This window comes from Tursiops truncatus, chromosome 7 (genome assembly GCF_011762595.2).
Source record: "Tursiops truncatus isolate mTurTru1 chromosome 7, mTurTru1.mat.Y, whole genome shotgun sequence".
NCBI classification, from domain to species: Eukaryota; Metazoa; Chordata; class Mammalia; order Artiodactyla; family Delphinidae; genus Tursiops; species Tursiops truncatus.
This window is the reverse complement of record NC_047040.1, coordinates 34,920,396-34,938,705: the sequence shown is the minus strand read 5'-3', so window position 1 is coordinate 34,938,705 and position 18,310 is coordinate 34,920,396. Positions and strand designations below refer to the sequence as shown.

Below are 18,310 nucleotides of genomic sequence, written 5' to 3'. Positions count from 1 at the left end.
GGTGCACAGTGCGAATCCAGGTGGACCCACGTGGGTTCGGCGTTCCTTTGTAGCCGTTGTCCACTCCAGCTTAAGTATTCATGGGGATGATTCCCGGACAGTGACAGCAATCCAGGGATCTCCTGGTTGATTGGTGCCTTTTCCTAGATCCAACCTGGACTTTGGGGATCTGACTCTACTTCCTCCTTTCAGAGGGACTTCCCTGCCTCTTTTGTACCAGGCCTCCCCCTGCCTCTCCTCCCCTCAAGAGGATCAGAACCTTAGTGTCCTCCCTGATCCCCCCCACCCCCACCCCCCCACCCCCGTCCATCATCTCTTTAAGAAATGAGACCTCTTCTCCAATACCACAATAGCTGAATTCAGGTTCTTCCAGGGCAGTTATCACAAGACTCTACTGTATGGCCATTCAGATATGTAGCAACTCAATGTGCTCAAGTAATGTGTCAGCTATTGAAGCCATTTCCTGCTGCTTTTTTCCTTTTAAAGAAAACTTTTTGTTTACTATGCTTACGAGGTACAAGTTTATACAGCTCATTGTAGGAAAGAAGATATTTACATTAACTTGGGTGGTTAATAAAGACATAGGCGTTTTCACCCATTCTATTAGAAGAGCCAGAAAACAAAAAAAGGGTAACATATCTTATTTTGGTCTCTGGGGTTCACCTTCTATTTCAAGGATGTGAGCTTCTCATTTGTTTCTCATTCTAGAACAATAAGAGAAAAAGAAGCAAGTCCAAGCAGCATCAAGGCAACAAAGATGCTAAAGACAAGGCAGAGAGGCCCGAAGCAGGGCCTGTGCAGCCACCGCCGCCAGAGATACAGAATGGCCACGTCAACGGCTGTGAGAAGGACAGCTCATCCACTGATTCTGCCAGTGAAAAACCAGCCCTTGCCCCCCGTGAGAAAAAGATCTCAATACTCGAGGAACCTTCAAAGGCACTCCGTGGGGTCACAGGTCAGTTATCCTTAAGTAAAGTTGCTTAGGCAGACATAGAAGAAAAGGATGCCAAGGGACCCACTGGGACAGTCATTGCTACTGTTGATGTTGGTGGAAGGGAAAGATTGTTCTTTTCTGGTGTCCACAGATTCAAGCGGTCTTCTCGCAGGATGGTGGAGGCAGGGAGGAAGGTGACGAGGCTAGAGAAGAAGTGTGCAATCTAGCCCTGCACTAAGTCAGAGGGTTTTTTTAACTAAAAAATATAGTTCTAGTCTGTATTGGGATCATCAGGAAAAAGGAAATTCCAGTTTAAAGAAATTTTTCACTTTTGCTGGGATAAGGGAGGGATAATTGGTGACCAAAGGAAATGTTATTAAAGGGTAGGCCAAGTTATTTTAACTCCTGGTATTTTGTATTATGTGATAGAATATATATCCCAGGGTGTTAGAATCTGGAATGTTAATTACTTGTGCTATAGCTATACATTCATTACTTGACAAAAGGCTACTTAATCAACTGTATGACCTTGGGGGCATCATTTCATCTCTAGTGTCCCATTTCTTTTCTGCAACATAAGGCAGCTGTACAGGAATCTACTGGATCAGTGGTCTTCAATACTGTCTGACCCGATGCTCCATTTTTATATCAAATACTAAAATAAAATTCGTAGATAATATACTCTACCTAGAAACAAAATGTCAATAATATAAAAACATAAGAAGTTCAAGAACAACTAAAATAGAAGGCCTAATAAAATGGCCAGACGTTCACACCCAATTATAATGAATCACTTTGCACTTAAAAGAAGGGAGACAGTACTCAACTGGGTAACGTGAACACTCTTTATTTATATGTGATATGTGAAGTAAGAACTGAATAAGTATATTTTTATGTAGACATGGGATCACTGTGAATGCAGCTGCTACAAATACAGACTGACAAGTGCTGATTGTCAACTCAAATAATGTGACTGCCCATGTGATTGGCCACGGGATTTTCCAAATGGTGAAAAGCTCTTGGTAAAGTTCTGAACACCAAAGAGTCCAATTTTCTCTTAATTTCCACAGTAGTTGAACCCTAGAAATCCAAGTATACCTTGGAAGTCCATAGGAAAACTGTACAAAAAATACTTGGGTTTACATGTCATGTGTCTAGGAGGATGTGAGAAAGTTCAGGTTACAGGGCAGTTCTTCGTTGTGTGGGATTCCTGTGATTGTAAGTCATTTAGCATCCTGCCCCCAACACCCACCCATACGCAATCATTTAGATAAATTTTAAAAGTGCCCTGTTTTTCAAAATGCCTCCTAAGATAGACCAAGGATGAATAAGACAGGGGCCCTACCTGAGAAGAGTTTAGTCTAGCAGAAAAGACAAGTACAAACAGAAAATCACATAGTAACCAGTATTGAATCAGGGATACCATGAGGAAGCATTAAATAACACACTAGGAAGTTTTTTAATTGTTCACAAAGCTCTAATTTTCTTCCATAAACACATTACCTAACAACACTATTAATAGTGCTATAATTCAGATAATCCTTACTACACAAGGATTTCTTAAAAACAAACAACGAAAATCACCTACTTCTATTTAGAATCTGGATTTTCCAGTAATCTTTTCATTCAGCTTTTCCTCTGCCTACAATTTTGAGAATGTTTTGATTTATAGTCTGGGCAGGAGAAAGACATTAAATAATCGAGTGGCACATTCCCAACTTTGCTTGTGATTTGCCTTCACACCAATTATTTCAAAAGCTAATTACTCAAGTTGCTGTTGTGATATCAATCATACACTAAAAGCGCAGCACATATAGTTGCTCATTTACTTATAATTTATACCTTCTTCCTAAAGCAATTTCAGTAACTCTATCAAGTATATGACATTAGAGCAAATGCAGTAGTGAATCGCTTCACTTCACGGTGGATAGCTACCTTGAAAGTTAAGTACCCATCCGACGAGTTCTCTGTACCAGGGGGCTTTTGTGAACCCTATCATGAAACTTTTGGCAAAGAATACTTTATTGCACAAAGAGCCATCCCAATATCCCTTTGGTTTTATAAGCTTAGCATGAAGGCATTGAGGTATGTCAGTATTATTTGTTAGTAATTAATAATACAAATCTATCACTCATGTAAATTTTTCTGTTAAAGAATAAAATGATGATAATGGAAGGTTATTAGATGTTTTTGCAAAAGGCAGGGAATCCTCCTGGTTGACCATTCATCAGCAGCTCACTTATTGTGATCATAAATTTTAAAATGAGTTTATAACTAGTTAAGTTTTCCTTCCCAAAGATAATGAAGGTTCATCGGGAAGTTGATACCAAAACTGTCAAATGACTCTGAAATGCTTATTCAGTCTATCAGAAATCCTGAGACCTCTGCTAGATAGTTCACAGATGAGTGTTGGGTCTTGGGCATTCCACACCCCATTTTGAGTAGACCTTTGGAACTGAAAAGGATGGGAACGATTCCTTACTCCCCTCACTTTATAGCTGAGGAAACCAAGGCCCTTGGGTCGAGAAACTGAGAAGACCCACACCCGGGGGTAACTCTCTTTGGTTAGCAAAAGCCTGACTCAAATGGATGCAATTTTATGCACATGTTAGAGAGTTATTGCTAAAACCACAGGCTCCCTTACTCCCAAAAGATGCATAATTGAAAAATTAGGAAAAAGTAATCGTAACAAAGCTAGATAATGGTATTCTGTACTTGAGTGAGTTCGAAGTATGAGCATAAAAGAAATCTCCAGTCTGCTAGTGGTGGAGCATTTATCAAGCTTTCCAATAATGAAACTGCCTCAGGAAAGCCTGTTCTGAATGCCCAGCTGGGCAGCAGGCTGTGAACATGTGGAATGCATGTTTTATCTTTTTATAACACCTTGACATTCAAGATCTCTCTTTTTAAAAGTTTTAAAAGGATCATTTTCTGGTAGGAGAAAAGTTAACTTTAAGATATATGCAGGTGGTTCCAGGGTGTTAGTGTGACTTCCCACATGAAACATAACCACCCAAAGCATCATCATTTCAGGCTGTAAATATAGTACTGTCGAGTGGGACAACACTGCATGTCAGCATATAGCTTTGAAGTTGGGGAGTTTGATTTAAACTTAGTACAAAATTACTTTTTTAAGCCTTGGAGTAGTTTTTTCTGTATTTCAGAATTTTTAATAACAGCTCAAATTAGATCTTTTACATAATCCGATCAAGATCATCTGCGTCCAAGTACAAACTCAGACAAGGAGTAGATCAAGATTTAGTTTTACCAAATGTAATGCCAAGGATTACTTTTATTTCTAAGGCTCCATCTAAATGACTAAAGCACATTATACCCTTAGGGTTCAGTTATCTTAAATGTTGCTCCTGCACTACTTTTCTTAGGGCTCAGATTGCTGAAATGTACAGGCGCTTATCGCCGTAGGGGCCAGAACAGGAATTCAGATTCCTGTGTCGTCTTTCTCCCTCTGGACACAATTCCCATCCAATAGGAAAGGAGCAGGATTATGGGCCACCAACTGGCTCCATTGAGATAAACTTGGGGGCGGGGCTTTCCTTGTCTTCAGCTTCTCTTCCCAGCAGGCTTCCTTTATATCCTCTCATCTTGTCAAGCATCCTGGGAAGCCAGCTCTTCTGTTACCTGTTACTTGTCTCGAACAGAAGGCCCCATGCAGTGTTCACTGACCTCCACAAACCAGACTTCGCAGTCTGCCCTGTATTGGAGGACAGGAGCAGCTCCATCGTTTTACCTTTGCAGTGCAGATTCTGTGTTTGGCATGCCTCTGGCACAGAACTGCTTTCTCATTCTCTAGGTGAACTGAACCAAATGTGAGAGAAAGGGTCCTGTTGTTTTAGAATGTTGGCTGCTTGTCCTTCATTTGTGCTTCTTATTAAAAAGCAACAACAACAACAGACTGTTTTACAATATTTTTATGATGTGAGGTTCCCTATAGGATTTCCAGGCAGATTTTTTAATGCTGTTGTTGGCCCTAGCTACAAGATTATTTCCCCTGCTTTTCTAAACCCTATATTGGACCAGAGGATTAGAAAAGATCAACAAGAAGAAAGCAGCTTGCCGAGAACTTTAATAGAAAAGCCAAACGTGTATATTCCAGGATCTCAGCCGTGCCAGCTCTCAGATGGAAGCAACATAATATCATAGCTAAGAACCAGGTCTTTAGCATTAAACATGTTTGGATTCAAATATTGGCCTTGTCACTTACTAGGTGTGTGACCCTGGACAAGCTAACCGCTCTGTGTTTTTATCTTCACTTGCAAAATATTCTACTTTACAAGATTGTGGTGAGCGGTAAATGAGATACATGAAGTGATCAGCACAGCATCTGGCACAAAGTAAACCCTCAAATCATTTCTTTATCTATCCAGGAAATGTTTTAAGCATCTAACATGCGCCAGGAATTCTTCTAGAAGAAGTAAACAAAATTAAAAAGGTTTTGCCCTCTTGGAGAGATGCACAGTAAAGCAGAATACAGCTGAATGATTATAGATTATAGTAAATGTTGTGAAGCCAGCAAGTAGGAGAGAGACTGGGGCAGGAAGGGAAGTGTGGGTAGCAACCGCGGATAAGGCCATACGTGACATGAGTGGATGAAGAGGAGATGTGGATGCTGAGACATTGAGGCTGAGGATGCCCCTGTTCACATTCTGTCACATCAAGCTATCTTGGTCTGAACAGCCAATGTTTTATTTAAACTTTAATTAAGGATTATTTTAGGTGAAGCCCTTGTAGAGTTATAACCATTGGTTTTTAATTAAAGATATAGTACTTTATTCGTATATATAGCTGACATTAAGTACTGTCATGTGAACAGGCGTTTTAAAGCTTATATTTTAGAGCACATTTATCATTATTCTCACTCTATTATTTTGGCATCAGATCCTTGGTGTTAACTCTTGTTTGTAGTTGTGCGTTGTTCAGTCTCAACATCTGCTTCCAGCAGCACTGTGTCTGAACTGTTCAAGTAGTATTAGGGGTGGCCTTACATTGTGTTTTCAGTGGCTTAGGCCTCTGCTTCCTTTCTGTGTGTGTGATAAAGCAGAAAGAGATGGAGACAGACATAGGATGTATCGACGTGAGGACACAGGATATGAAAACCCCTCGGGTGTTTTTCTGTTACCTGGGTACAGCGAAATCCAGAGCCCTCTCCCTTCTCTTTCTCATTTGAAAACTACTTTTGCTACATCCTTACAGCAAAACCACAAACCTACTCATCTCTGAATAGCTGATACCTTCGTAACTTCCCACTCAGACCTTGTTACGGCAGTTTTCAGTTAAAAATAGACTTAATTAAATGGAATGCACTCCTTGCGAAGAATAAAAGGCCTTCCCTTTTTTTTCTTAATTTTGAACAAAGATCTAAATGGTTCTATCAAAATGCTATGAGAATTAAGCCTGTTTTTCAGAGAAATAAGTCTGCAAAACAAATCAAGTTAACATGCCTACCTTGTGTCATTGACAGCTTATTAATCCAGCGACTTTGTTATCTATTATCTTTTAATGTAAATAAACCTGTAAAAGTATTAATGACGTATGAGACCTTGTAAAGACAATGTAAATTAAACTAAAAGATTGGCTTCCAATTAGAAAGTTTCCAGCTTTTATGCCCTCTGAGCTGATCAAGTCTTATAGAACATGAATGAAATAATAAAGTCTATCTGTATTCGATAAAGAAGTTACGAAAAGGCAGAACTGACTGACATTATGTCTTCTGAATAAACCTGTTTTGGTCTCTGTTCCAAAGTTATTGGTTCCTCTGAATTTCTGTTAATTAGCCTGTCATGTAGAGATGGAAGAATGATGAAAAATGCAAATTAAGGTGCACAATAATTGTAATGTGAAGACTTTTCTTGGGGCTTCATCACTGGACCGTTATTCTGTGACATCTTAAAAGAGTTGTCTTTACTCACGGTCTCCATTCCTTTACCTCTCTCTCACTTATCAACCTATCCTATGGCTTACAGCCCCATTAGTCCAAGGAAATTGCTCCCACCAAGTTTACCTCTAAGTCTTCTCTTACTGGCTGTTAATTGTTGAGTCTCATCAAGGCTGGATTAGTTCCAAATCCTTTCTCATATAGAGCTATACTCTTTTTGTAGATCATTTCAGCCATACCCTAGCCTTAATTATGTACACTGGCTCACAAACTCATCATCCCAGTCGAGGCTACTCTCTGAACTCAGACTCTTACTTGACATTTTCACTTTGAGATTTCAAAGCACTTTAACAACATGCTCATAACAAACTCCTGATCTCCCTTCCCAGCCTTAGCTTTTTTATTGTTCCTGATCTTAGTGTACTGTCCATCCATTCTGCAAGCCAGAAATCCAGGCATCAGTCATGACATCTTCCTCATCACCAAGTTCTGTTGATTCTCCTTTTCAAATATTCCTGGAATCCATCCATTTCTCACTGTCTCTACCTCTACCTTCCCATCAAAACCATCCTTTCTTGCCTCTGCTGCTCTAAGTGTCCACTCATTCATCTCATGGCATTCACTCTGTTCCCCTCTAAATCACTCTCTATCCTGTAATCTTTTCAGATGACACACATTTGAACTCTTAAGATAAAGGCCAAGAGTCTTACCCTCGCCTGCAAGCCCAGCATATTCTGGCCCCTGTGTCCCGTTCCTGCCTCAATGCACAGCATGTCCATTCTTGTTCTCTGCTTCAGCCGTACTGGTGTCCTCTTAGTCCCACGTACTGGCCGTGTATAACAGTCAGGTTCAAGTCAGGAGACAGAAGCCACACCAGTTATTTGGATGGGAGGAATGTAATAGGAAGAACTGCTAACTAAAACTGTAGGAGGTGGCTAACTACTAAAAGGGGTAAGTAAGGAGTCTCAGGGGTCTAGACGTGTCAAGAGAGCAGTTACTATCTCCAGGAAGACTGGACAATAAAGGAACTAGGACTGGGAGAGTCCCCCAGTCTAAAACTGAGACTGACCTCATCAAACAAGGTGTGTGGCTACCCAGAGGAACATGCATGCCGCCTCGTGGTGGCAAGAAATCTTGGCATAGGGCCTGGCCCAAGCTGTTCTGTAGAAGAAGCCCACCATTGCCATAGGGTGTAGATAGACTGGAACTGCTCAAAGCCACTATCAGGGCTGGGGAGCCAGAGAACGTGGCATGAGAGTGCAGCTGGAGCTCCTCTGCATGGCTGCTGGCTCCTGTGGTGAATAATAATAATAATGAAGGACCAGAACCTAGACGGGAAGTGTATTTCTGTCTTCATCGCCTTGTGCGACCCCTTTGTTGCCCTCTACCGACAAAGCTAACGTTCTGCCAGTTGGCAAAACAGAATTGTTTACAGCGTCCAGCTCCAGTATCACAAAGTAGGGCAAAGAAGAGTGGATTTGGAGTTGAGAGACAATAACTTGATAACTGCCTCAAATACTGTCTTTGCCTGGAATGCCCTCCTCATCTGATTAGTTTTTCATGTAATTTCAGGTGAGCTTAGTTGTTACTTCCATGGAGAATTCATTCTTGATATCCCTAAGTCAAATACTCCAATTGAGGATTTCATATACTGTGTACTTTTCTTTCATAACACTTAACACAGCTGTAATTCTGCATTTGTTTGTGTGGTGGTTTGATTTATGTCTTCCTATGAGACTGCAAGTTCTATAAAGATGGGAACCACAAATGTCTTTTACCACTGTTGTGTTTTTGGCGTCTAGAACAATAACTGCACATGATAGAAACTCAAACAAGCCTTTTTCCTGGTTGTTTTGAATTATTAATGATAAAATATGTGGATAAGTGTAGGTTAATTAAAAAGTTTAAGTTGCTGTGCTGCTTTTTAAAGATAATTATGGATTTTGTATTTCTGGTTTTTAAAAGGCATTTATATTAATTGGAGAGATATGAAAAATACAGTAAGGTTTAAGGGGAAAAATATCCTACCTCTCAGAAAAAAACACCGTAAAATTTTATTTCAGAATGTTTTAAATGCACAGATGTATAGGGGTTGTTTTTACAAATATTACGTAGCGGGTGAACTTTTATATTCTGCTTTTTATTTAACATGACATTACAAACATTACCTCATCATTGTATGTTCTTTAAAAACATGACCTTAATGGCTGCAATTTGCCATGTTTATTTTAATTATTCCCAAACTGTTGTCCATGTGCATTGTTTCCATTTGTTTGCTATTATAAGCAATGCTATAGCAAACATTTCTTGTATATAAATCTTTATGAACAATCATGATTATTTCCTTGGCATATTTTCTTAGAAGTGGAATTATTGGGCTCAAAGGGTATGGATATTTTTTAAGTGCTTAATATATTGCTGTCCAGAAAGATTGCACTAATCTCATTGTTTTTATTTGTAAAACCGATTAGTAGAAAGATGGAACATTTTTGAGACGTTTAATTTCCATTTACATTTTTTCTTTTGTGAGTACTTAAGAACACTAAGATCAATGATTAAAGAACTACCAATTACTTTATTATTGGTTATTATAAAACACTATTGAATTCACTTAAGTATTGATACTTTTAAGAGAATGGTAATGCTTTAAGTAACACAGATATTAGCAATTTTAGGCATTATTTTATAACAACAAAATTATTTTTTGTTTATCGGTTTTTTCTAGATAGAACTATTTTACAATACTAAGTTAATTGTCATCAAATGATGTGATTTACTGAAATTACATTTGTATAGGAGACTATGAAATCATCTAAACTCAATGGGTTAAAATAATTGTTTTAGAACTACTCTGTATTTAAGACATCCTTTAAATTTAGATTTGAATTCTGCGTATACTTCCTTCAGTCTACTTTTAAGTACATGAGGCTTTCACTAAAAAGTAAAAGCTAAAGAGAAAAAGGAGTTTTCAGAAACTTTCAAATCTGAACACATACATGGCTGTACATATATTATGAAAATCTTTGAATCTAAGTTCACATATTTCTCCCAAAAGGAAGATTTGTTTTCTCTGGTGCTGTTAACAAAAAACAACCACCACAGTTCATGTTTTGCTCTGTAAAATAAATTAAGTCAAGGACAAGTCCAATATGTAAGTTGATACAGAGATTTAGTAACTGGAAAATTGATAGTTCTCAGTATTGGCAAGAGTTAAGTGTGAGAACAATTGCATGCATTACAGCTGAATGTCAGTGGGTCCAAGTGACTGGAAAATAATTTGGCAAAGCATATCAAGAATTTTTTAAGAAAAAGAAAGGCATAAATTTATATCTTCTTCATCATAAACCCCACTGAATTATAGTAAAGGATTTTTAAATATAGAAATCCACAATAATGAAGAAAAGGGAAAAGAGGGCCTCAATTTCTAGAGGAAGGAAAGTAGGTGGAAGAGGATTGACTGATGAAGCAGAGTATGGGAAACTGCAGCATAGAATTCAGAGAGAGAGAGCTTTGGGAGGGAGGAGGCTGACTGCCTGTCAGAAAATGGGGAAACTCTGCATTTGGAGTCAGCAGATAGGATGGGGGGCAAACTTAAGAAAAGAAATATAAAACAGGGTAATTAAATAAAGGTATTTTAAAGAACAGTCTACTATCCCCTTACCTACTTCCAGTCCAGCTTGTTTTATAAGATGCCTAACATTTGTCTTCAAGGCAAAAGGCAGGGTGGGGGGAGCAGAGAGTGATATGCTGGTATTTTAATGACTTATTAGAACAAAATACAAAACTCTTTAGAGGAAAATAACAAAATCCAGTGTTTCTCAATGTGTCATTCACAGTATTCAGTATCCAGTTTAAAAAATTACTAGACATGGGAAGAAGAAAATGTGACCTATAGTAAAGGAAAAGATTAGTCATTAGAAGCAGACCCATAGACAACCCAGATGTTGGAATCAGCAGATAAGGATTATAAATAAGGATTTTAAAATTTTACCAAAAAAAGGTGAAGAGAGGAGAATTTTAGGAGAGATAAAAAGAATAAAATGGAAATCCTAGAACTAAAAAGTACAATAACTGAATTTTTTTGAAAGTCATCAGATGCCTTTGGCAGCAGTTTGGACAATAAAGACTAAAGGATCAGTGAACTTGAAGACAGGTCAGAAGAAATCATCCAAACTGAAGAACAGGGACCAGTGGTTAAGACTCCACGCTTCCACTGCATGGGGCATGGGTTCGATCCCTGGTCGGGGAACTAAGATTAATTAATTAAAAACAAAAATAAACAAACTGAAGAACAGAGAAAAATATTAAAAGAAAAGACAAAACAGCAACAAAAAGCAGAGCCTCGGTGACTTAAGGGGCAGTATCAAGCAGTCTCACAGATATGCAATAGGAATCTCAGAAGAGAAAAAGAAGAGAATGGAGGGAGGGCGCTTATGAAGAAACAATGGCCACAGTTTTTACAAACTCAGCATAAAACAACCACCCACATATCCAAAAAGCTCAGCAAAATCCAAGCAGAGTAAATGATAGAAAATCACACCAAAGCATATCATAGTCAAACTGCTGAAAGTCAAAAGTGAAGACAAAAATCTTAAAAGCAGCCAGGGGGAAAAAACACACATTGCAAACAGGAAACAACAAAAAGAATAAAGGTTGACTTCTCATCAGAAACAATATGGGCCAGAAAGCTCTAGAATGAAATCTGTAATGTAATGGGAATAACTGCCAATACGGAATTTTATATCTAGTGAAAATATCCTTCAAAAAGGACGGTAAAGCTAAGATAATTTCAGATAAACAAAAGCTGAAAGAATTCATCACCAGCAGACTTGCACTACAAAACAAGCTGAAAGATATTCTTTAGGCTGAAAGTAAATGATACCAGATTGAAATTTGAATCTGCTGGAAGAAATGAAAAATACTGAAAATGGTAAATATATGGATAAAAAGAAAAGGTTTTTTTTCTCTTATTTTTTTTAAAAAAACAATTGACTGTGTAAAGCAAAAACAATAACAATGTATTGTGAGGTTTACAACAAATTTAGAGGTAAAATATATGACTATAAATATACAATTGACAGGAGTGGGTAAGTGGAATTATACTATTGTATGGTTGTTACCTTATACATGAGGCAGTATAATATTGATTCAAAGGACACTGTAATAAATTAATGATATATACTGTAATCCTTGGAACAGTCTCTAAAGACAAAGAATGAAGAAGTATCACAAAAAAAGATAAAACTATTACTTGAAAACAAATTCACCTAAAAGAAGTAAGGAAAAAGATCAAAGAGATAAAGAGTAGACACAACTCAAAATGGTAAACATAACCCAATAATATCAAAAATTACATTAAATGGAGATGGACTAAAAATTCGAATTAAAAAGCAGAGATTGACAGCCTGGATAAAATAGCAAGACCCAACTATATGCTGATTACAAGAGATGCACTTTACATAGAAAGAGAGACAGGCCTAAAGTTAAAGGAGAAAGGAAAAGATATACTATCCAAAAGGTAAGCATAATAAACTTGGTGAGGCTATATTAACACCAAAGAAGATTTCAATACAAGGAATATTACCAGAGATAATTAGGATCTTTTCATAATAATAAATTGATCAATTCCTTAAGAAGACATAACAACCCTAACTTTACATGCACCTAACAACAAAGCTTCCAGACCCATGAAGCAGCAATTGATAGAACTAAAGAAAGAGACAAATCCACAATAGTTATGGGTTTTATCACCATTTTCTTAGCAACTGATAGAGCAAGTATATTAAAAATCAGTAACAGTGTAAAAGATTTGAACAATATTATCAACCAACTTGACCTAATTGACATTTGTAGTACACTACACCCAACAACTTCAAGAGCACATGGCATTTTCACCAAAATAGACCAATCACTGGACCATAAAATAAGTGTCAAAACAAAAGTTAAGTTTTGAAATCTTTAGAGTATGCTCTTTGACCAAAAATAGAAGTAAATTAACAATTAATAGCAATAAGATATCTAGAAAATTTCCAAAAATTCAGAAGTTAATCAGCCTTCTAAATAATTCATTGGTCAGGAATTCCCTGGCAGTCCATTGCTTAGGACTCCCGCTTTCATTGCTGAGGGCCCAGGTTCAATCCCTGGTCAGGGAACTAAGATCCCGCAAGCTACATGGTGCGGCCAAAATAAATAAATAAAAATAAATAAATAATCCATTGGTCAAAGAAAAAATTCACAAGAGATACTAGAAAATATTTTGAACTACATCATAATGAAAATACAATAACCCAATTACCAATATCGGTAATGAAATTGACCCTGACCCCTCGTTCATTTAAAGACTAACAACAAACAGGATATTATAAGCAACTTTATGCCAAAAGGTGAAATGGACAAATTTCTTAAAAAATACGAATTACTAAAATATACGTAAGAAATAGAACATTTGAATAGCCCGAAACCTGTCAAAGCAATTGGTAATTAAAATTCCAGGCCCAGATTGCTTCACCAGTGAACTCTTAAAAACATTTTAGAAAGAAATAATAGCAATCTTAAACATATTTTTATTTTCTGAAATAGTTTAGAAATAGAAGGAAGGGAGCACTTTTCAACTCTTTTAATGAGACCAGCATAACCTTATCAAAACCTGACAAAAATCATTACAAGAAAAATTTAGGAACCATATTGCTCATGAGTAAAAGAGCAAAATCCTCAACAAAATATTAGCAAACTGAAGTAAGCAATATTTAAACCCAAGATAATACACCATGACCAGGGTACTTTTTTCCAGGAATGCAACATTAATTTAGCATTTAAAAACCAATCAGTGTAATTTACTGCATTAACAAAATCAAAGAAAACAACAGCATGATCATCTCAAATCACTTGACAAAATAAAAACTCCCAGAATATAAGAGAATTTACCGATAAACATATGAAAAATATACTATACAGCTAATATAATACTTGATAATAAAATATTGAATGTAGTTTTCCTAAGATCAAGAACAATGCAAGGATGATTATTCTACATTGTACTAGGATTCCTAACCAGTCCAATAAGACAAGGAAACATTGGAAAGGAAGAAATTAAACTTCATTTACAGATGTCATTATTGCCCATGTAGAAAATTTTAAGAAAGCTACAAAACAAAACAAAACAAAAAACTAATAAGGAAAGTAGCAAGGTGTTTTAGGTACAAGCTTAAATATATAAAAAGTTAATTTGTGTTTTTGTATTCTAGCAACCAGCAGTTGGGAAATGAAATTTAAAAAAAATTATATACAGTGACATTTTGCATGTCATCTAAAATACCTAGGAATAAATTTAACTAAAGATGCACAAGACACTAAAAACTATAAAACAATGCTGAGACAAATTAAAGAAAACCTAAAAAAAAGGGAAGATATATCATGTTCAGTGATCAAAAGATGCAAGATTGTTAAGAAACCAGTTATCTCTAAATTGATTTATAGATTCAATGCAAACCAGTCAAAATCTCATCAGACTTTTTTTGTAGAAATACACATATTGAAATGCAAAGGGCCTAAGATCTTGAAACAGTCTTGAAAAAGAAGAGCAAAGTTGGAGGACATGCATTACCTGATATTAAGACTCATTATGTAGTAATTAGTAAATAAGGTAGTGTGGTATCGGGGTGAGGAGAAACAGTTAGATCAGTGGAATAGAATAGAGTTCAGAAATAGAATACCATGTATACAGTCAATTGATCTTCAACAAAGGTGCCAGGACAGTACAGTGGGGAAAGGTCAACTCAGATTTATCATGCTGGAGTCTTATATTACTTTTTCAATTTTATATACTAGTCGTTAAGGGCAGAGAGACTATGTCCCATTTAACTCCTGTGAATTAGCCAAGGCAAGCACATAGTGAGTGGGCACAGGTCTGTGGAGTTAAATTGAATCAGAAACCAGAACCGTACTCAAGAAGTTATGTAAATATTGGGATCTGATAAGTATTTTTAATAAAAGGAAGGCTTAGGTAATAGATTCAGAAACACATAAGCTTCTAGGAGCAATTTTTTAAATACATGGACAAGGATTAAATTAAAATGTATATAATTTTTATTGAAATCTGGGCAGATTGGGTGTTTCCAGAGAGAACTTTTCTTTCCAAGATGTAGCTACTTTGGTTCAAGTATTTGATGACTGTAGGATAAAGACACAACCAGAGACTCACATCAAACTAGGCTCCCTGTAATTGGAAAGGCCCCAGGCATGCACAGTACCAAAGTAATGCTGATTCAATCATTCATGCATCCATTCAGTATTCATAATGTACTCACAAGGCACCAAGCATGTAATGATGAACAAGATAATACATCACTGTCTCTACTTTTCTCATGTAGAAATTGCAGAGGATATTTTAAGGTTGCACTAAAATCAATACCCTCTTAGTCTAGAGAGACCAACAATCTTATGCTTCTTTTGGTGTATATTAGTGCTTTTCAATAGAAATGTAATGTGAGCTATATATGTAATTTAAAATTTTCTAGTAGACACATTAAAAAAGTAAAAAGAAGCTGGTGAATCAAATTGAGTAATATATCTTATCTAACAACATACCCAAAATCATTTTGACATGTGATCAATATTTTTTTAATTATCAAAGGAATATATATATATATATACACATATATATATATTTTTTTTTTAAAGAAGATGTTGGGGGTAGGAGTTTATTAATTAATATATTTATTTTTGCTGTGTTGGGTTTTCGTTTCTGTGTGAGGGCTTTCTCTAGTTGTGGCAAGCGGGGGCCACTCTTCATCGCGGTGCGCGGGCCTCTCACTATCGCGGCCTCTCTTGTTGCAGAGCACAGGCTCCAGATGCGCAGGCTCAGTAATTGCGGCTCACGGGCCTAGTTGCTCCGTGGCATGTGGGATCCTCCCAGACCAGGGCTCGAACCCGTGTCCGCTGCATTAGCAGGCAGATTCTCAACCACTGCGCCAGCAGGGAAGCCCCAAAGGAATATTTTTAACTCTTCTTTTCTTGTATTGAGTCCTCAAATTTCAGTGTGTAATTTACACTTACAGCCAACTTGATTCAGACGAGCCATATTTCGAGTGTTCAATAGCCACATGTGGCTAATGGCTACCTTAATGGACAGTGATATGAAACAACTCCAAGTCAACTATAGTCTATTGGAGTTTACAAGTGGATTCCAGAAAGGTAGAAAACTGATGGTACTTCTAGCCCATAATGTTAGAGGAAAATCACTGTATCCAGGAAAGAACTCTTGTTATTCTGTTGCTAGAAATATCTGGATTTGTGGTCAAGATGAACCTACTTCTATTATGGTTCTATAACTCTCCACCAGTTTTCATCTGAAAGAGTCCTAGAGTTTTACTTATTTGGAGACAGATCTGTACAGCCAGTGTGCAAATATATCCAAGTAGTCTTTGAGAATTCAGATCTTTCCAGCATTCAATGACCTCACTAATGAGACAGCTTTTCAGGACCTAAACAGATACTGCTACTCAAATTTCCCAGTAAATAGTTTTTGGTTGGATGATGAGCCAATAGCCCACATATCAGTTCTGTGATACACAAACAAAAATTTTCAGCTCTAGGTTAATGAGCCCAAGCTCATTTGCATGCTTGTCCTCCTTTAAAATGCTTTTGCATTCAACAGAGTAATATTTTCCTCTGTTCTAAGGTCTTTATTTCCACTAGGCTATAATAGAAATCCCCTTATTTTCAAGAATAACAGTAATTTACTATACTATGTACAATGAGCTGTATTTTAGATTCTCAATTTATAAAATTTCATCAGGCCTGAATCTCAGCTATGATTTAGAGAGGGAGTGAGGTGGAACCAGCCTATACTTAATTACTTTTAACAAAACATTTATAGATTCATCAAAAAATTAGTTTTTCGAGACTTCCCTGATGGTCCAGTGGTTAAGACTGCACACTTCCACTGCAGGGGGGCGCGGCTTCAACCCCTGGTCAGGGAACTAAGATCCCACATGCCATGGCGCACAGCCCCTCCCCCCCCCCCAAAATTAGTTTTTCATCTTTCACAGTAGAGTTTCTTCTGGTGGGTGGTACTACCTAGGTACCACCCATCTCCACCCCAACAGAAATACCTAGGAAGTTGAATCCTGGATCTACTTCTGAATCGAAATCTCTGGAGGTGGTGCTGGGGAATTTGCATTTGCAGTAAGTACTAGGGGAAAAACTCATGCACACTAAAGTTTGACAACTACTGCTCTACAGGGAGGTTCCAAACTTTATTATAACTAAAGATAAAATTGTATACTACCATTTAAATCTGTTTTATTACTGGAGGAAATGATGTTTTCAGTACTTATTTACTTTGTTCACCACCTGGGCTGAACATTTCATTGGATGCTGTAATTTCCCTTTAAGTAACTTTTAAAGGGCACTCAGTATTCAGCCCATAAAAACGTATCCTGTGCCTTTTTAATATATAGGTAGTAAATGATGGATTCAACTAAAGTCAAATTTACCCATCAAAAATGGGCAAATGTCTAAAATCAAATTGACGAGGACCAGATCGTATTCTTTTGTACTTTCCAAGTGTAGTCTCTGTAATGTTTGTGACAGTGTCAGGAAAGGTATTTTTTGTTTCTTGTTTTTTTCCTATGAAATCATTTTAAGAGTACTTTAATTCAGTCACAATTCTACAGATAGCCATTGACCTAGACACAAGTACTGGAGCTTCAAAAAGGAATATGATTTTAGCACCTGCCTTCAAGTGCGTCATAGCCTCTGCAAGGAAGGGACAGACATGGAAACCTTGTGTTAGAGTATAATGCACTAAGTTTTTACAAGGCACCACGGAGTAGAGAGAAGTGAGGCAGGGTGACTATTTGAAAGGGGGCTGGGTGTCACAGAGATGATGTGCTCTGTTTGGGTATAAGCTGCAGTTGGCCAGAGAAGTGCAGTCATTCCTACAGGGTCATCCAGGCATCGGGAAGATCAGAATGTGCCAAACCTGCTCTCTTTCCACTACACCCAGCTTTCTCTAAGAACCTGACCTGCAAAAGCATGCCGGCTTCCCCTTTTCTCACACCCAAAGCGCTCTCTGGTTGTGAGTAAGATGTTAATGGTGATACATTTCCTTTTCAGGCCACTAAGGTGCCATTTAATTCACTCCAGCAATAACTAAATAGGGACCTACCTTTAAAAGACGCTGAAAGCAATGCACTGCTTAATTTACTGCCACATCTGTTAAAGCTCCAGAGAGAATCTGACTCCCTAGATTTTAAATATAGTTGAGTTACTGTGATGATGTTTCCTGATTTAATCCTTCTATAAATTAGATGAAATGATCATAGAACCTGTTGTCACTACATTCTTGCCCTATCTCCAGTCACTCTTCTGCCTTCATTAATTCTGAATAAAATACCACAAGACATTGATGGAGCACTTGGAGGTGGGAGGGCTATGTCTTTATAGCCTCAATACGAAATCATACTTAAAGACGCCTAAGC

General features: G+C 37.3%; 1 protein-coding gene across 6 annotated transcripts in view; it reads left to right on the top strand.

Annotated features, from left to right (window-relative positions):
• Window positions 1-18,310, top strand: part of SPATS2L (spermatogenesis associated serine rich 2 like) — a 169,421-nt gene that overhangs the window by 113,797 nt on the left and 37,314 nt on the right. For all 6 annotated transcript variants that reach the window (XM_019939192.3, XM_019939191.3, XM_019939196.3 and 3 more), the window contains one exon: window positions 709-955. In XM_019939192.3, coding sequence (XP_019794751.1) covers window positions 709-955 — 247 coding nt within the window. The remainder of the gene's footprint in view (window positions 1-708; window positions 956-18,310) is intronic.